A 21,887-nucleotide genomic window follows, 5' to 3' on the forward strand; every position below is an offset into this window, starting at 1 on the left:
CTAACTTATACTGGGGATTAAACTTTAAAAAATGCAGACTTAATTATTACGACGTCAAGTGTCCCATCCTTATGGATGGGGCTAGTTTGACCTCATTTTGCAATACACAAGCCTTCGCACACCCTCTGCAATACACATAAGTATCTAGGTCAAGACAAAATGTAGTTCGCTATTCGCAAAATAACAATGTTGATCGAGTCTAAACTGTGTGATTGACATGGCACATGCTGATTTTATTAATGCGTTTATTATTAAATTGGGTGCTCAGTAGTGTTGTTACGCCGCATTTACAACGGAAACGTCAATATTACTCTTGCGTATGAATATACAAAGTCTGATGCACTATTTGTCTGAACTCTTCAATAATGGTAGACGAAGATGGGCTGAAATTGCACCAGCAACAGGCATATGTATGTTGACGGTGCTTGTGGACATTATTCGCTACAACTGGAGTTTTAAAAGTGGATTCGATGTAGGAACAACATTAATTTATCTACTCCGGCCATGAAAATGCCGTGGAGAGATCGAATCGGTGCGATATTTCTGTTGGGATTGCTCCATGGTAAGTGAAATTTCACCGCAGAATCCCGACTTCATATTCACGATCAATGATCGGTTGAGAAACCGTTGTAGATGTTTCTTGCCATGTTAACATTTTGTCAGTCATATCATCTCCAAGTGTTACCATAGATAATTAAACGTTATGTTTAGTAATTGTTTGGCGATTTCAACAATCGAAATGTGTTGAAAACCCGTGTAAACCCATTTGTTTACAAAATACACACGAAATTTATCAAGAGGGAAATTTGCATGGCAGAGGGCCCGTATGAAATATGGACCGTCTGTATACACGTGTGATGGTATGCTGACAGTAAAGCAGTTAGGTACAGTGTTTATGACAGCTAATTCACGCATCAGGTTATTATCAAACATTGTTGTCTTTATAAATGGAGTCACTTACACGTACATTCTCTATTGATAGGTACGGATTATTGGATATTTATGTTTTCTTTAAAATTGTAAAAAAAAAAAAGTTCCTGACTAAATATTAGAAAAACATGTTATCTTCTTTAAAACAACCTTACTGGATAGAACTGTCTATCAAATAAACTACTGTATAGAGCTACAATTAAGATATAAATATAACATGTATACTTTATCAGGTCCATTACACTCTGCTGATTGAGCTATATAGCTGTAAAGACCTATAATAGCTCTATTGACCTATCTAAATAGGTCTTTTGAGCTATTTTCAAGTGATTTTCTTTTGTAAGGAAAACGAAACAAAGTCGCTTTTAAAAGAAGATTGTATCATTAGGTTGATAACAAAAGACATTAAATATAAGTATTCTTTCTAAAAATTAATGATGTAAAAAAATGGAAATTTTACATTTATGAAAAATGAAAATAAACATCTAACTGTATGCTCTTTGTAGTCAACATTACCATAAACCTTATTGTTTTATGCGACTTTGCTTTAATTTAATGAAATTTGAAACCTGAGAAAATATAGCTCAATACAGCTATAATTTATAGGTGTATATAGCTATATAGGTCTTTATAGCTATATAGCTCAATCAGCAGAGTGTACTGGACCTGTTTATTGTTTAACAAAGATATATATATATATGTACACTACAGTATATCTGTTGTCTTGTTTTCTAATGTACACAGATGTTATCACCATGGACCAAAAAAGTACTAGAAAAAACATAGATTTATCAGTTTAACCATATATGTTTTAGCTAAATGGGTATGTTCTAGTTCATGCAGAACACTTTGTAAAGGTTGTATGTAATCCTTATTTTTTTGCATTATCAATTCATGGTTTTTGCATGACTTGGAATTGATACTATTTAATTTCATATGATAAGGAATTATTTATTTAAAGATAAAAGGGTATACATGAAGAAATCTTCATTTTATGATCTTTAATCGATGACTTGTCAGAGGCTTTGAAATAGACAATAGATGGTACAATGATTGATAGCTAGTCTAGATGATCCATCATTCGTGGTTCAAATAAGACTGTATGGTAATGACACCTAGGTGACTGTCATTATAAAGACTGGATGTAATGATTGATAAATTAGCAAAAACGTCATCATAGTTAAGAGATAGGGAGTGAAGGTATTTTTTTCATATCATTATCATAATAATTGTGTCTTCCTTTCGAGTGAACAGACATTGTATAAGTAATGGGTCTTCTTCACCTGCGGTGCACTTCTACATGCAGGTGATGCACTGACCCTCACTTCTAGGTCAAAGGTCAGATAAGTTCAATGAAAATGAATAGGTGAGACATAGTTTTGTTGACAATTTTTTTTTATACATGTTGCTTAATTAAAAAAATAATAAAAAAATATAAATAATTTAAATGTACAGGCCATTATCACATATGATTAATGATATGTGCATTATTATACTATACAGACACTGAACAAATATATAGATATTTCTATTTTATCTTACAATGACATGTTGATCATCGTTGTCTGAGGCTACCAAGGACTGTCGACCTGCTGAATGCACTGCATCTAATCTGGATGTTCATAGTCTGCTGAAGTTGATAGATGTCAATAAAACACCAAAAAAATGTAAATTACTGTTTGTGCAAAACGTTTTAACATAATTTTATAGCATTCCAAACTTTGAATCTGGCAAAGTAATGAAACATTCCAAACCTTTAATCTTATCAGAGAAACTGTTTTGATTGTTTGTTTGTATCCAGCTGGTTCTAAAGTTGGCATGTTGACTTGTTGGTCTACATGTATATTGTATATATATATAGTACATACAGGTATCAATTTTATTATGTGAACCTAGACTGGGTCAGTTACTACTGACCAGGTCACTCAGTTGTTGGGTGTTTGTGGACACAGACATAAATTGGTTATCATTGTTAACACAAATATGAATTTCCTACATTTATGAAATGATTGATCCTGGCAAATTATCACCTTCAGAGTTTTATGTTTACCTTAGGAGCCACTTTCTTGTTAAGTACTGATAAGATTAAGAATAATATTTTCTTACGATATCAGAAAGATATTGCGACTTGGTAGGTATGCTGTTTGTAAATATCTCGAGTTTGTCGAGGAATAAACTGATACCATGTCGTCAAGTGCTACTAGTGAATACATGTACTGTAGCTGATTGAGAAAAAAAGACACAGAGGAAATTTCATTAAAAGGCCATCACTTCCAACTTCTATACCTTGTCAGTTTGGGCTCAGTGTTGTGTGGAAAATTTTAAAAAGATAAATTTCCTTTTGAGTGTAGGCTATTATTTACACATAGTATACAAAAGAGATGGTTACATGACTTTGATCATTAGCCAACAGTTAGAAGGTCTAGGCTGTGTATAGTTGTACACCTGTATGCTGAAGAATTCTTTTATCCTACCTGTCATTATCATGTAGGACACACATCAGAATCAGGTGTGTTTCAAAAAACTGAAGTTACGGAAGGGCGCAGACAGTAATTGAACGGCTTTTTTTCTACTGATGTATCCTTTTAAGTTTTCCAGAAAAAAAATCAAAAAGAAAATTGTTATTCCAAAATGTTAAAGAGCATCAGGGAATGCATGCTTTTTTAGTAACTCTACCTACCAAGAATCATTATGCCTGCTCTACCCATCATCTTTGTACATGTGTACCATTTTAAGCAAGCACTTTTAAAGTCATGCTATCTCCCCCATATACAGCTGTTAAGGGGAACTCTCTTATTTTTTTCAATGACTATAACTGAGGCAGTGTTACATGTACCTCTAACTTTATTAATAATAATCTACTGTTTTCTTATTTCAAAGTAGGTACATGTATTTCAATATATTTATTTTTATACAATTTTAAGTGTTCCACTTAATTGTTTCCCCAACAAATATCTATGTTGTTTCCTATATTAAAACATACATATTGTTAATTTATTAATGGTACCATCTTGCTGTAAGCAATGTAAAATTACACGGAGCCATTCAGTTTTTCTCACACACACATGAACTAGATTTTATACTTATTTCTTGGCTAGTATTTGGTCTTGCTTTTTTTCCAGATTTTTCAGTTTAAAATGTTTGATGAATATTCTTTTAGTGGTAGTAGTGAACACTAGCTGTTTTAGTTTAACTTGAAGGTGTGAGGAATACTGTTTAGTGTGAGGAACAGCTTAGTTGTAGGAGGAATAAGACTGGATAAAATTTAGCATGACATAGGGTGTGTGTAAGACTGACTAAAATTAAGCATGCCATAGCTAGAGTGTGTGTATACGTAAGACTGGCTAAAAGTTAGCATGACAAACAGGGTGTGTGTTAGATTAGCTAGAATTAAGCATGGCATAGGGTGTGTAAGACTTGCTAAAATTTAGCATGACATAGCTAGGGTGCGTATAAGACTGGCTAAAATTGAGCATTATATATAGGGTGTGTGTAAGACTTGCTAAAATTTAGCATGACTTAGCTAGTGTGTGTGTGTAAGACTGGCTAAAATTTAGCATTATATATAGGGTGTGTAAGACTGGCTAAAATTAAGCATGGCATAGGGTGTGTAAGACTGGCTAAAAGTTAGCATGACATAGCTAGTGTGTGTGTAAGACTGGCTAAAATTTAGCATTATATATAGGGTATGTGTAAGACTGGCTAAAATTTAGCATGACATAGCTAGTGTGTGTGTAAGACTGGCTAAAATTTAGCATTATATATAGGGTGTGTGTAAAGAGTGGCTCACATTTAGTATAACATAGCTAGGGTGTGTGTAAGACTGGCTAAAATTTAGCATGACATAGCTAGGGTATGTGTAAGACTTGCTAAAATTTAGCATGACATAGCTTGGGTGTAAGACTGGCTAAAATTTAGCATGACATAGCTAGGGTGTTTGTAAGACTGGCTAAAATTTAGCATTATATATAGGGTGTGTGTAAAGAGTGGCTAAAATTTAGCTTGAAATAGCTTAGGGTGTGTGAACACAGTGGTCATGTATCTACAATAGAACTCTAGATCTATGTTATGTAATATAAATGTTCGCAGCCTGGCAGCTGTGACTACGTAACTGATACTGTTGATCTGACTAATATATATATATGTAGATAGCTCCGATGACAAACCTGCATTAAACTGATTTAATGCTAATTTGATCAATTACCTACAACACAATGTAAAATATTCATCGACTGCATGATGGAACAGGTTGAAAAATGTACCATACAAATTCAAAACCTAGGAAAAAATGTAATTTTTCACCTTTACCCAGAATAGTATAATATGCAGTAATTCCTGGTAATTAGGCCAAACACAATTTTATGTCTTTATAATCCCTGGAAAAAATCCTCCTTACTTCAAACATACTTTTAATTTTATAAGTAAAACTCCGAAAATTAGGTTTGATTTGATGCAGTTAGAAAAAGTTATTCATTAAGAAAAATCCACTTCACCTATATTATAAAAAAAACCTCAGAAAATTAGGTTTGGTCTGATCCAGTTTGAAGAGTCATTCATTTAGATTCATTAATGTGAACATGTATTCCAAAAATATTTATATTTAGTCGAAACCTTGAAAATGGAATACCTGGTATACATACAAGGTAACAAATTACATACATTCATTGTCATTCAATAACTTATCAATGTTGTTTTATGATATTGACTACTATGACTGCCTACTTAGTACTGATATTTAAAGCTCTAAATTCAGATTAGGAAGTTTGTAAATTGTCATGTTTTCCTTATAATTACATACCATTATCTGAAAGAATGTTGATCCTGAGTTTGATTTTTTTTAATGATTTGTCGATACAAAATACTGTCAATACAGAAATAATAAGTAGAACCTGTGGACCTGTACACTTGGGGACATATATCTGTAAAATAAAATGTCAATTTGTATGCCGCCCCAAATAATGCTTGTCGTCAATGATCCAAACCAAAGTGGATTCACTCATGAATACATGCAAGTTCTTGAATCTGATCTTTGATAGCTGGGATTCACAGCATTAAATATGTAAACCAATATATACGTTAAATAACGTTTATCCATGCAGAAAAAAATAGTGGTTTAAGGAGACTTAAGTTCTGACTGTGTGGAACATCGTTGAAATGAAATTGTAGTTTTTCAATATCACACCTGAACTGGGATGATCTTTACACCCCAGTACACACATATTCCTGTACCACCACCCATATACATCACTGCATAGGCCTGTTCTGTTGAATATTGTATCAAGAACAATATCACCATCTTGGTGTCTATGGTTATTTTATTGTGTTGGTCTATAACCTGCAGTGGTGTAGTATACATGTATGCATAGCATACACTAAAGATATTTTTTTCAATCATATATTTTTATTACTGTAATTTCTTTTTTTTAAAGATTTATATGGACCGTCTGTATCACTTATAAAAAAAGGATCTATAGGTTAAAAACAAATCTTTAAAAATTTTACTCTGATAAAATAGTGTTGTTATGTCAATACACATTGAAAAATCTCAAAAGTTTGTTTCTAGGGCCTCGTAGAATTGTGTTTTTTCCACCTATGGGAACTCCTCCAATACCCTCCCCATCCTTCGGCGCTACGCGACCCCCTGTAAGCATACACTACGAAAAATGATTTGCTATGCCACTGACCTGTTTTTGTAAATGCTCTCTTTGCATACTCTTATCATCTTTAGTGCAAGGCCTGTAGATCTATGTAGATACGACAGCATCCAATATAAAATAAACGTAGCTCGCATAAAAAAATGTTCTTATTTTACATGAGAATAGTTGATTGAGTGAAATGAAGCTTTTCAAATTATGAATAAATTTATATAATATACATTAATATACCTTGAATTGACTACTTAAATATATATTAAACAGTTAATATACCTACAGATTGTAAAATGAAACATAATGATATTCTAATGCATTATTTGTATTTTATAGCAAGATTCACAGACTAGTTCTGTTATTATGTCAGTGGAAACTTACATGCATGAATTTAAATTATACATTCATTCAATATAGTTATTCATAGGTTTATTTCCCAAGAAAACAGATTTTAAACTTCTCTTTGACATAAGCTCCCAGTGGGTGAGCCAATAAAAAGGCATATGGCACATGTGTTGGAGGTGTAGAGGAGTTGTACCTTATGAATTATTTATCACAGGAAAATATTATCCTGTGTCGCTGTGGCAATCATTTATTCACACTGTCTGTGTACATCAAAGACACTACAGGGCCCATTCACTATAATACACCATCNCCAACGATCCCCCACCAATTTCTCCATCGCCATAAGGCTGTCAAGTCGCTGATGTCTCTGTCTGCTTGTTATTGACAGCCAATGTATGGATGCATTTAAATTCACGCACACCTGATATCATTTAAAATGCATTTATCTTTCATTCTTTCCTAATTAAACTTGAATCATAAAAATGTTCCCGGCCTACTCCATCTCTGTCAGGATGATGTGTACCCTGTCACTACTGTGTCTCAGGAACTATCGACGGCCAATCATCACTCTAGGATGTATGAATTGCTAATTTGAACTTGCAGACATGATTGAAAACGTATATATATATACAATTGTATATATGATATCTTTCACTTTGTTCCCCAATTAAATTCAAATGAGTAATCACGTCATGAACATTTTCCCTCTCTTTTTCCTGTCATGTGTCTGATTTGGCCGAACGTCTCTCTAAACTGGAAGAGAACAACAAAATTATACATATCTATTTGTACGGTGATTTATGAAATGTGTATCTCTTTAAAGTTCTTCTGGTCTGTGAAATTTTAATAAGTTTGTATCTGGAATTAAGAGACCTGTATATCCCAGGCTAAAAAAGGTACATTGAGACATGCCTATTTCATGCCTAAAAGGTGCCTAAAATGTACCTCTACTTCTGGGGTATTTTTAAAGTATACCTCAAATGTGCCCCATTTGGACTCAAATTTTATCAATGTGTCTCAAACGTGCCCCATTTGGACTCTACTTTTATAAATGTGCCTCAAATGTGCCCCATTTGGACTTAGGTCTCTTCCACATGCCTCAAATGTGCCCCGTTTGGACTCATATTTTATCAATGTGCCTCAAATGTGCCCCATTTTTTTCCCTGGGTATGCTCACAGCAGTGTACTTTAAAACACAGCTAGAGTCTGGGATATGGAACAGTGTTTTTATATGTCCCCAGAAATGGAGCATTATATGATTATGCTGTCTGTCCGTTTATATAAAAAAAAATCCCAATAGTAAACGAGTTAAGATTGAATAACAAAAATGAAAGACAAGTTCTTTTATTCCTAGCCAGTGAAGGAGAAGATCAGTTGTACAAAAAATAGTTCAGTATTCCTGAGTAGGGTATGAAAACTTCTGTTTGTTTTCTTGTATTATTTCAATCTTTGGTACACATGCTACAAGAGCGCATCAAATTGTGATACAGGTATAATATAAAGGTAACATATCATCTAAACAGATTTTACAGGTGAGGGATCCTATACACTAAAACCTTGTTATACTGCCATCATTTGTTGAGAGAACTGTTGGCATTATAAAGGGGTTTGGCAATAAATTGAGGGAAATAAGAGGAAAAAGAGAAAAAAAGACATTGAAATATGTTGGTGGACAGCAAGATGGCAAATGAAATGAGGGGCATTATATAGAGGTTTTTGTATACAATCTATTACAGTTATAAGCACTTTGATTTGTTCACATTATGGTCAAATTATGGAATCATGGTGCCATTCTTTTTACCTCCTTTCTGCGTTTCGCTCTGGAAAACCATGCACTTCATAAAGTAGTATTATTATTTTACCTCACTTTCAGATTCTTGCAGGTTGACTCACTAGTCCATGTTTTTTTGATAAAATGATTTCCAATTTCCTGTATTTAGTTGTTAATCTTGAACTCCGACTCGATGGACTGGCGTTTGGAATCAATGACTACTGATGTTCTGGCTATGACTCAAAGAGGCTCTCTCAAAACATTTGTGATAATTAATATGGATTTATCGACAAAATCACACTCTGTAAAGTACAGTATGCCCATTTCAAACTCATTAGTACTAATCGGAGGTGAGGTGTGGGAATAGGTTCGGAGGCTGGTGTTGAATCAATTCCATGTAGTTGGATCATGTTAGAGTTGTCTGATCTTGAACTAGTGATAAAATCGAGGTCGGCATGATCGGATCATATATATCAGGAGGCAAGAAGGCCACATTTACTGACAAAATGTAATAACTGAAATTAATGGTCATTAATTATATGAATAAAACCGGTGAATCAACAGGCTTGGATTGGATAACATCTGGCCTCGAATGATGGGCGGACAGATAAGGAGAGAAATAAAAATATATCTGTTTGATGTCCAGATCCGGTAACATAATACAGTCATATTGCTAATTAAAATGACCAGTAATCAATTAGGCAATATTTTCTTGGTCAGATTACACAATTCATGCTTCAGGTATATTGTAAGCCACTTTACGTTTGCGAGAAATCTTTTTTCACGCTAATGCATGAAAAGACTCCATTTTGTATTAGAAATTTTCATGTATATTGTACTGAAACATAAATAGCATGGATCCTCACAATTGTGAATTTCGAATTCACATATGAAACATACAGTTATAGTTTGCAAAATAGATAGATATGAAAAGAAAGTGATTAACAATAACCATGATGGATATATTGAGCCGATGACTTATTTTCCATTAGTTTTATAAAAGTAAAAAGGGAAGGGAAATCCTCTGTAGTTGTATATATATATATATAATTACCTTCAACATACAAGCTTTGCAAAATTACACATTTTGTCCTAAAAGTATCTCTTAAAATGACGACAAATGTTACTATGTTTGTCTTTCATATTGAATTTTTGTTGTAATCTGATCGTTTTTTATGATGTCAAATTAGGTGTTACGGGTACTTGTCTTCCAGTACTATACTGGATGTGACTTGATGTTCACACTTTATCAGGCGGATTTTTTTTCCGTATTCAGTTTTTGTCCACGTGTTTGCGATGAGAAAATTGTGCTCACGAACCCTGAAAACACATTGTGATAATCTATAATTCCACTTTAATTTTTCGATTGTTTGGGTTTCATAATTGTTTTGTTTCTTGAGTTTTTGCCAAGACTTATCATTACGTGCAATGGCGGGTTGTTGATTGTAGATAGATCTAAGTTTAAATCTTTAACATGATATGACAATTGTTGTTTCCATTACAGGGCTAGCGGAAAGTGTGGAGATTGAGTTTGACAGTCCAGTGGATGGCTTTTTCCTGAAGTCCGTCTACCACAAGAACGAGCCATGGGACCCGCTAGTGAAGAAAGAAAACTTTGTTATTACACGTCCAGCAGAAAACTACAACCTCAAGGCAAACAGTGGGCCCTTCGAGGTACACCAGGTCATACAGGACGATCTGGTTCACACATTACTGGACACGCACTCAATGAGCAAGCCATCGCTTGTACATCATGACGTTGTGTTCAATCTGGACGTCAGTGCACACATTATTTCCGAAACACTTTCACCAAAATGGCCGAAACTACAGGTCTTAATTCATGCTAGTCCTCCTACAAGTTTAAAACCAAGAGGTAGAGGTAAGGTGAAATCTTCCACCTCCTCAAAGGCAGGATTTCGTACGACGCCGCGTATGTGGTGCGGGCATGTGTACGCGCAGCTCAACAACCAAGAGCTTTCGTCATTATGTGTTCTAAGCAACAAAGACAATGCTTGTGTGGCCAGTTTAGTTATCCCGGAGAATTGGTTTCACAGTGATGACATCACGGGCGTACCGTTGATGTATGTGTCATACACCTTCTCGCACGCCGACCAAAACCAGGAATGCGCCAGTGCCTCCAATTCCATAGTTCCTGGGCGATCATTTGAAAATTCATTGACGAACAAGCGGAAATATATTATGTCATTGTCTTTAGCTCATAGAGATAATGAATTTGAAGTGAAAAAAGATCAACATATTCTAATACACGTGCCAAAGGAATCCTTTACACCATCGTCTGTGTTCGAAATACCTGTGAAGTTGGAGGCTAACTCAGATCTTCAGGTGTTTGTTATGAGGTAGGTAAAAGATACAGTAGGAAAAGTTATCTCCTAGTAGAGAACTGGGTATATATCTCATTTAGACGAAGAAGGTATCCTGTCTCTTACAGGTGAGATTGATATTTCATGTAGTTGTAGTGAGGATGGTATCTGATTACAGGTGAGCAGGGTATTATTGCCTATCGGCAAGGAATGTATCTCATACAGGTGAAAAAATTTCACATGTGACATAACTCATACAGGTAAAAGAGGCTCATAAACATATGAGATAAGTATCTCATACAGGTGAGATAAGTATCTCATACAGGTGAGATAAGTATCTCATACAGGTGATATAATTATCTCATACAGGTGATATAGATGTGTCATACAGTGATTGTGAGGGTGAAATCTCTTATAGGTGAGGAATTAATACTAAACATGTATGTCATACAGGTAAAGGTACTATGTACCATACAGGTGAATGCGATATACCACTTATGCATCTCATACAGGTAAGAAAGGTTTTACCTTCAGTGAACAAGTGGAAAATATGTTGCATACGGGTCTATATATATATGTATGATGCTTCGAGAGGTATTTTACACACAACCCATGGCCAGGTTAATTTCAGATGTCATTCCATTGGTAAATTGTCTATTTGCATCAAAATGCCTCCAGTTAAGAAATCTATAATTACTCGTTTCCACCTGAGGAAAAAAAAGGAAACAAAAAAAGAAAAGAACTAACTCTTGACATCGATACGTTAAATTGATTTACAAAAAACAAAGTTAGATTCCTAAATTACACTGATTCAGATTTTGAATCAATTTATAAGTCTGATTAATTAAAATAAGAATCGTGCATCAACTGGTCGAAGGATTTAATTAGAAAGGCTGTGGTTTTGAGTTTCAAACAAACATCAGAAGGGAGTTGTGCCTGCCGGTGTATTGATCGGGCTGTGCTGCACAAGCTGTGTGTGTGTGCAGCTTGCACGTTTGGTGGCATCGGTAGGAAGAGTTAATGCTGGATTGTTTGTGGCACGTCGCTCTCCTTTACAGTGCTACTTCGGTTTGGGAAACATGCATCTGATAACCGGTGCATATATAGCTAATCAATAGCCCGTGTAGACATGGCAGGGGCAACAACTCCAGGTCTGTAATTTGCTGATGTCGGCACTTTATACAAAATATGGAAAAAAAATGAACTTAAAATGATTGCTATCAGTGATAGTGCTTGCCATTTTAAAAGAGCAGCCTCCAACGAATGATTCATTTGGTTCCACATACGAATATGAAACAAAATTGTAAAAGTAGCTTTGGTGTCATTTCAATCTTTATTGTGAACATATTATATGTACACCAAAAAATGCAAGGTCCCAGTTTCATGAACATTCCTAAACTTTGTGAAAATCCAGATCTTTAGATTTCAAATGGTTAGAACCAGTCATATAGAAATTCACACTAATGGAAATGGCTGTCTTTAGCTAGCACTAGCTATGTACACTCAGTAGTAACTGTGAATGACTAGCACTTGTAATCTATATATATATGTATAGCCATTTGTTCTGTGAATGGCTAGCACAAGCTATATATATATACATGTATAACCATTTGTTCTGTGAATGGCTAGCACAAGCTATTTGTATCTAGGTATAGTGAGGGACAGACTAGTTAGTGAACAGTGCTTTCCTGTACACTACCACTCGTATGCCCACACTCAAATGTCAGCATGTCCCATGGGAAGAACTTCCTGGAAACCTGCCCAGTCACATTATTTATTGGGAAAGGTTTCTACAAGATCAGAGATAGGCAACGTTTACCTTGTATGTTTATATTATATAGCTATATAACATCGCAGGTCTACTGTCACTGCAGTACAGACTTGAGGCAATGGGTAGCTGTACACGTAGGTCAACATGCTGAGTTTTCTATATTGGATCATGGGTTCAAATTTTTGTGTGTAAATTAACCAGTGTTTGACAACCAGAATGATATCACATTGATTATTGTGGAAAATTAAAATAATTCATTAATATATTTGTCAGAAATGATTTTCAGGCAGACATACCGGGTACTGAATTGATTAAAGAAGAAATATTCAATGAGCAACTAAATTATTTCCATGTTGTCTTATTTCAGTTTCATTTCGTAAGTTTCATAGATCAGTCTTTTGAAAAAGTAGTGTGAAACGTCGCTGAGTCATGTTGTTAGCCAGTTAAGGCTTATGTAAAATTTACAGAGTTATGTCTTGGAGTTAATTGGTCATATAATTTCTGTTAATCAGTTATACATACAATTTATATAGATAGGGATTCACCCTGACATTGACACTGTGAAATTAACCAATTAGTTAAATTAATATCAAATGTATTCCTGGACCCTGAGGTCAATTTTACTATCAATTTCAAAATTGTTTTAAACATTAATGTTAAAATACATGCAGGGGGAGGTACTGAAAACTAAAGATTTTAGGAAAGTTATGTTTTAAAATCAAAAAGGTAAAACAACTAGAAATCAGAAAAATAGGATTTAGGTAAATTATTTATGGATCATGAAAATATATCTATGCACTAATTATAAATGACCACAAAAATATGCAACCGTGTGGGAAAAAGTTGGTAAATTTGATCAGCGAGTTTCACCTATATTCAAATGAAACTGTTTGAACCATTATAAACAAAAGAAGAATACAGTTAGATTTTGCAGAATGTGATTCTATTGGACACAGTGGAGTTGGAATTCCTATTAAGAATTTTATCACGAAATGTTGTCCCCCTGCCATTTAGATCAAAGAATGGAAACCATCTCCTTGCCTACAGACCAATTTCCTTATGAAGACATGCAAGATCCCTCAGATATCAGACAGCGGAAATATACAACATTTTATTGGAAAAATTGATCAAATTTTCGACAGCTACAATAACATTTATTACTGTCAATCATGGCACTTCCTAGTGGTAGACGCAGTTTCTATTTGGAGAGCTCCCATGATGTTACTCGTTCAAAGTTTCGTGATCACGCTTGACTTGCCACCTAATGCTCATAAAACTGTGAAGGAAAAGATGAAAATCGTTCTAGTGATGTCTTTTCTATCTGCCCTATCAAGCTTGCTAGAATCAGTTGAGATATGCAAAGCAAGCATTAATGAATGAAAGAATTTTAAAAGCTGTTGACAATAGGGAGGGTTTGTGTGAGGTTTGGGGTGGGCTGAGCTTCCTATCTCTAATATAGAGCGAGCACATCAGAGGAACTGCCTTGTTTGAAGTCTGCTCCTCATTATTTCTCTATAACACAATTTACTGGGCCGCAGATCAAACACATGGCTTGTTTGTTTCACTGTCATCCACCACACTTGTCTTCACACTAAATTAATTCCGTTGAAAAAAAGAAGTCTTTTTGTCAATCTTTGACTCAGTTTAAATGCTAGAAAATTAAATTCTGTATTCCACAAAAAACTTGCTATTCTTTAATATTGAAAAGACTTAAAAGCTGTCGATACTAGTGATTATGTATAATTATATGAATCACTTGATCACTTTGACTGGGCACATTAGCACTGGGTTGAGTAGAGTAAGGGAAAATGTGAAGGGGGTTTCGACACTGACCTTGTGAAGGAAGTGGACTCCCTTATAGCCATGTGCTCATAATACAGTTCTCTTGGTATGACACGTTAGTTTGTAAATCAAATGTGAAAAAATTAACAAAAATTATACTTAATTATAAATTGGATTCCAATTGTTTTTATATAATGTACAGCTGGAGAAACCCCAATCGACAAAATAAAAAATAAATCTGTTTCTTGTTCCTTGATAATCGCCAACTGAACAAAAAGACATGTACATGTACCTATATTTTAATAATCTTGTAGATATATTCTATATGTTAAATTCAGTTTTTTCGTGATTTTAATATAAAGTGAAATGTTAGTAATGTTCCTTGTCAGATAGTACAATGTACAATGATCAATCTAAAATTTATTTCCATGGGTCCTTTTTAACTGTATTGCTAAAAACAATGGGTCCGACCATGTTAAAGTTAAATTTCAGTATTTCCAGTACAGATGTACCATCAAAATTCTGTAAGTATAGGACTCGGGACCCGTAAATAGATTTATCACTGAATGCATCGTAATGAACTAATAGACTCTGACTGTTGGTCAAATGCTTATGTACAATTTCAGATATTTTCTGTACTGAATTTTATTATAAATAGATGTTGTCAGATTTGTTTTTTCAAAAAATAATAATAAAACAATATAGCTGCCCTGGAACATAATGTACTGATAGAGTGACCAATGTAATCCTTAAGGATCCCTTTACCCCTACCAAAACTGTAACTAATTGTTGAAACTGATAGCTTTGATAAATCATTTCTGAAAAGAAAACTGTACTTTTTGTTTTGACTTTCATGCGATAAAAATTAATAAAGATAAATATCAAAATAAAAAACAAAATATTATCAGCAACAGTGTTCTGAGTGTAAAAATTCAGTGAGGCTAGATTAGGGATCAAACCCTGGATTCAGGTTGTTGTACTAACTCTATTCCGTTTTTTTCGTATTGTAGAGTTATCTGCTCTTGTGAGCAGGTATTGATTGTTACGTCATTAGTTTGTGTGAGAAAATTACTTTGTTTTCTCAAAAATTTATGACGTTACTCTCACAACCAAATGACGTAACAATCAATACCTGTTCACAAGAGCAGATAACTGCATTACAAAAAAAGACCGAACACACCGTTTGAGCTACATGTACCTGGTGAACGAAAATGTCTGGGTTAAACTGTGCTACAGTTATATCCAAGAGGAAGTTTATAAGGGGAGGTTACTGTATATACGAAAAAAACTGTGAAGTGGGACAGGGATCCTTAAAGCTTAGGGGAAATCAATTGGGATAGGGACGAGAGGCCTTTATGTCTCGGCTTAGGTAAAATTTAGAAAAGAGGAATAAAGTCAGGATATTGCTTGAGGTAAAATATGTGTCTGAGAAAGTCGTCTGAGCTCACTGATCGTTTTCATCGCACCTGGCCCCCTATTGTATCAAATATGGTACGTAATGTTAAAATGTACACAATTATTCATACAACACAAGTACATGCAGACTAGCTCTTTGATGTTTTGTTTAAATGCTTCAATTATTGGTACCGATTTGGACTTGTTGTCATATTATTTTGTTTGGTAATATAAACTTGGGAAATGTAAATGCAATTATCTTGTGATTCAGTCATGCATCACACGCATAGATCAGCCCCATCTAGCTTTAAATTAGCCGGGATAAATGATGTCTGTAACATATTCACACAGCGCTATATAATACTCAGTCTTGTGTTATAAAAACATTTGCAATACGTGTATACATGTATACATTTTTAATACGCAGAACATTTTTTTACTGTGTTATTAATTTCGTCTAGACTCGAATGTTTTGCGTAATTTCGGATGGTTTGCTCTAGCGGAACAATGCAGGTTATGACATATACAATGGTAACAGAGATCTAGAGTTGCACATGTAACCCACCCACATGTTTATGTATCTCATTCTGTTGTCCTTGAGATACAGTTTGTTTACCTGATCCAGGAAAGATTTTGCCATTAGGATTCTATAGATCTATATTGTATAATGTAAAATCATAGCATTGCATGCCGTAACTGTTTGGTATAGTGTGTTGTACAACCAAGGGTTACGTATTGTATATACCATACTAACCAAGATTAAACTCATTAGAGGCCATGTTTAATATATAAGTCTGTTACGTGAAATGAATGTTGCATTCTGCAGGATCACGGACAATATATCCTACATGTAAGCGTACTTATTTTAGCGGTATTCTAATTATAGCGACTTTCACGCTACATCTTGTCCTTTAGTTCATTTGCACAGCTAATTTAAGACAATGTAGTCCAGGCTATTCAAACCATTAAATGCAAGATAACAAGGGACATTAAATGACAACTCACCAGCATACATACTTATATTTTGTTCTGAGGTTATCACTCAATCTATCTGGCTCACTGATCAATAGGCTTTGTTCTGATACAGCCCTTAAGCTTGTTAACATCATGTTCGTTGGCATGGAGAGTCTATTGCAGAGTGCAAGATTTTCGCTATGAAGTTAGGTACAGCGAATCCGCTTAATCCGGAGTGTGCTAATGTGTCTTAACCCCTTGATTCCGCTAAAAAATGAGTGAGGTAATATAAGTAGGCTAACAGTATCTCATTATCTGTGTTTCATAGCATGATTGGTTATAAGTTAAGTACTGGTAATATGGAAATCCTTGCAAAATGTAGAGGTCCTACTCTTTGCCATCTTCTAGTTCTTGGAGACACAGAAAAACCAAAACTGATGCTCTGCCCTCATTGCCTCAAAACCTGGGATTTCCTGTATCATTTTCTCTTTCTACACTTTCTTCTTGGCAATGACTGGAGCTCAGTAGATACATGTACCTCTAGAGCTCAGTAGATACATGTAACTCTAGAGCTCAGTAGATACATGTAACTCTAGAGCTCAGTAGATACATGTACCTCTAGAGCTCAGTAGATACATGTAACTCTAGAGCTCAGTAGATACATGTACCTCTAGAGCTCAGTAGATACATGTAACTCTAGAGCTCAGTAGATACATGTAACTCTAGAGCTCAGTAGATACATGTACCTCTAGAGCTCAGTAGATACATGTAACTCTAGAGCTCAGTAGATACATGTACCTCTAGAGCTCAGTAGATACATGTAACTCTAGAGCTCAGTAGATACATGTACCTCTAGAGCTCAGTAGATACATGTAACTCTAGAGCTCAGTAGATACATGTACCTCTAGAGCTCAGTAGATACATGTAACTCTAGAGCTCAGTAGATACATGTACCTCTAGAGCTCAGTAGATACATGTAACTCTAGAGCTCAGTAGATACATGTACCTCTAGAGCTCAGTAGATACATGTAACTCTAGAGCTCAGTAGATACATGTACCTCTAGAGCTCAGTAGATACATGTAACTCTAGAGCTCAGTAGATACATGTACCTCTAGAGCTCAGTAGATACATGTAACTCTAGAGCTCAGTAGATACATGTACCTCTAGAGCTCAGTAGATACATGTAACTCTAGAGCTCAGTAGATACATGTAACTCTAGAGCTCAGTAGATACATGTACCTCTAGAGCTCAGTAGATACATGTACCTCTAGAGCTCAGTAGATCATGCAGTTGTCAGGATAATGTGACTAGGGAAAGTTTGCTGCCTCGTCCAAGTTACAATATATTGTTGTGATGGCACTTTTAACTCATCATTCATCCCTGATATTTCATGATGAACTAATCCAACCTTTGAATTGGAAGGGTTCAAATGTGTCTTCGGAGGTGAATGAGTTAACTGGCCCTTGAGTCATCTGTCCACCAGTCTGTGGGCACCATATATATATCTTCATGCATTGTATTACCACAGGTTTAACCAATCAAACCCTAAATAGTTATTACAAGCAAACAAACTTAACATTTCAAAACAGATATTGTAGGAAGTTCATTATCTTCCATTTTCTTTTTTGGAAATTTCAATAGAATATATTTGTTTTGTTTCCGATAAAGTTTCGGAAATTTTTGGTCTCATGATCATGACCACAAAATAAAAATGCATCGTTGCCCAATAAACCATGTTCCTGCCAAAAATTGAGTCATGAGTCTGTTGAATTTGAACTCGCTTTTAATCCACAGAGCTAAAGTGCGGAATGGATTAAAGATTACAGGCGCTATAGCAGAGGCGGATGGACCCTGGCAGATCCATGTGGATATCAACGAACGACAGCGAGTCGGAACAGTTACCGCCCGGATACATGACATTGCAAAGTACTTGGCTTCCGACAAGTGAGTACATATGTTCTCCCTATTACAGACCTTTATCAAATTACTTATTGTTTACAGGGAAACTTTTCCGCAGTCAGACTTTCACCCGTCACTGGTAAAATTCACATTCCCCCAGTGTTAAATTCACCTTTCTCATATAAAGACAATGTATAGTACGGTGTGTACAGTATTAATATTCGCTCTCATGATAAATTCTCCCTCAAAACGTATGGCCATAAAAAGGCAGAAGTTAAACTGCTGCAAAAATTTCTCTGTGTACATAATCATGTTCAAGTAATGTTATTTTATTTTTCAGTTATTAGATGCCAACCCTTTGTCTTATTGCAGGACAAAAAGTAATATAAGTAATAATATAGGGCTCTGGAAGCAAGAGTATCTACTTTTACTATATAGGAGGTAAATTCTATCCTGTTTCCAATGAGGCCATATTCAAATACTATAACCTTTTTGTCTATGACAGCAAAATTCTAACCTTTGAGCCAGTTTGCATCAATGTTGACTGGCCCACTGGGCAAGCTTATAGTTAACCTATCAATCCCAGATGGAGGAAAAGGGGTTTAGGTATCAGTGAAATCAGAAACCACACAGTCCAGTGCTTCCAAGAGATAATTTTCAGTAAATTTGTCTAAAAGCAGTACGATTTTAGACACATTCTGTTTCATCAGGAGAATCAATTAAATTCAAGTATCAATGAGTTTCTGTGTCCTCTTTTCTAAATTTCAAGGCGTAGTCACAACATGATATAGGGAAATGTGTGTTTGACCTCATTAGCTATTCAGGAATGCGACATACATCTGTACTAAAATATTTATATACTGTTAGGATGAAGGTGATACTGTCATTAGTGTGTAGACAAAGACAAGGCCCTGTACTCAGTTTCAATGTTGTATTTAAAACACTTTGAGAAACTTAAAACTATATTTTAAAAAGTGTCATGTAGATGAGAGTTTACAACTATATTTTAAAAAGTCTCATGTAGATGAGAGTTAAACCAAAAAAAGGAGAAGAAATAGATCGTTCAGTTAAAGAGATAAAATTCCTTTTCAGAATCTCTTTGTTTAAAAAAGAAAAAAGGAGATGAAAAAAGCAGGATGTATGTTCAGTTCATGCAGATTTATGGCTTAAAAAGCATCACCGCAAAAAAAATGTTTTAAATCCTTTTTACTATGTTTTAATGAACAGCTTTGAGAGTATATGTGTGTGAAATGTTAAAAAATTTGTCAAAGGTTATTACAAAATAATCTGTATTTATGCAAGCAATGCACATGCACTGTGACAGGTGTTTTTGTATATGAAAGAACACTATGTTATATATAGCTGTTATTCCTTGTAAACATATCCGGCTGTTCCCTGTTCCTCAATCTGGTTTTTGTATAAATAAAAAAAAGGGGTGTGATGAATTGACTTCATAAGATCTGTGCTTGCAACCTCGCCTTTAGTACTGCATGTGATAGACTGCTAATTGTCTGTACATGTGTTTTCAGGGAAACATAAGGTGTTGTGTGGGTTCTTGGCCTAACATAACATCCTATAGACCAATCTTGTACTAAAACTTTGTAGTCCCTTGATGCCAGCCGCAGTTTCCTCCTCAACATCATCCAATTGGCTCTAGTGCCTAATAACAGCTGGGTGAGGTTCTCATATTTTGATAAGCTTACAACTGGTTTGTCAAAGAAAAAATGTTATCTGAAATGTTCGACTAATTAGTGATTTCTTTAAGAAAAGTCTACATATGAATTTGGGGTCAATAGGTACTAAATGCAAAATTATTTGTCTTAGAAATGTTTAAAGCAATGAATAATTGGAAAATGGTTTTTTTAACCTACAATGTAATGTAAAGCTTAGGATAATTTATAAAGTCTGAATTGGATTTAGTAAAGGGTGTTCCTTCTTGACAATACTTCCGCGGCAACCTTTATTTTTATGTGAAGCAGAATTACTTTATATGATGAAGAGTGTAAACTAAATCTGGTTAGAGATGTAGGTTTATTATGCCAGTTTCATCGTTCGAGATAGTAAAACTTTTTTTTGAAATCTTTTTTAAACCTAATGCTTCTCATTAGAGTCGTTAACTGTCAACATGTTGGTTCCTTCAATCTAAGTTACTACTTCTGGTATTCCAGAGCTAAGTTACCTTTACTACTTTAACATTCCACCCGAGACAAATTATCTCTCACTTACAAAGTGTTGCAAATAACTGAAGTTTGTTTTTCATGAGAAGAAATTTTTATGGAAGCAAAATCAATGTTTATACTGTTTTCGATCCTGTCTTTTTATCTTTTTCTTTAATCAGTTGTTTTGAGAACAGCTCCTTGAAATGTTTCGTTTTGTTAAGAGCATTCATTTTGAAAAAAAGTGTGCTGTTTATATTTAGGCAATTCATTTTATTTTGTTACTATTTTCATTTTGTTGAGATATTCAATTTGTGAAGATATTCTTTTTTATTAAACTTAATTAGGTGGATTTTTAGCCCACCATCATCTGATGGTGGGCTATTCAAATCACCCTGCGTCAGTGGTCTGTTGTCCGTCTGGTGTCCGTCCGGTGTCCGTCCGTAAACAATTCTTGTTATCGGTATTTCTCAAGAAGTACTAGAGGGATCTTTCTCAAATTTTATATGCAGGTTCCCCTTGGTCCATAGCTGTGCAGGGCAACTTTTGAGACTGATCAGATAAACAACATGGCCGACAGGCAGCCATCTTGGATTTTGATAGTGAAAGTTTGTTATCGCTATTTCTCAAGAACGACTAGAGGGATCTTTCTCATATTTTATATGCAGGTTTCCCTTGGTCCTTAGCTGTGCAGGGCAACTTTTGAGACTGATCAGATAAACAACATGGCCGACAGGCAGCCATCTTGGATTTTGATAATGAAAGTTTGTTATCGCTCTATCTGGGGAAGTATCAGAGGGATCTTTCTCAAATTGTATATGTAGGTTTGCCTTGGTCCTAAGCTGTGCAGGGCAACTTTTGAGACTGATCGGATAAACAACATGGCCGACAGGCAGCCATCTTGGATTTTGATA

At 34.9% G+C, this 21,887-nt stretch overlaps 1 protein-coding gene across 1 annotated transcript in view; it reads left to right on the plus strand.

Annotated features, from left to right (window-relative positions):
- The first annotated feature begins 356 nt into the window (after positions 1-356).
- LOC110461389 (transmembrane protein 132C-like) overlaps positions 357-21,887 on the plus strand; it is a 90,652-nt gene continuing 69,121 nt past the window's right edge. Inside the window, exons 1-3 of the mRNA XM_021514839.1 lie at positions 357-562; positions 10,199-11,051; positions 18,713-18,862. Coding sequence (XP_021370514.1) covers positions 505-562; positions 10,199-11,051; positions 18,713-18,862 — 1,061 coding nt within the window. The 5' untranslated portion in view covers positions 357-504. The remainder of the gene's footprint in view (positions 563-10,198; positions 11,052-18,712; positions 18,863-21,887) is intronic.

This window comes from Mizuhopecten yessoensis, unplaced genomic scaffold (genome assembly GCF_002113885.1).
Source record: "Mizuhopecten yessoensis strain PY_sf001 unplaced genomic scaffold, ASM211388v2 scaffold10603, whole genome shotgun sequence".
Taxonomy (NCBI): domain Eukaryota; kingdom Metazoa; phylum Mollusca; class Bivalvia; order Pectinida; family Pectinidae; genus Mizuhopecten; species Mizuhopecten yessoensis.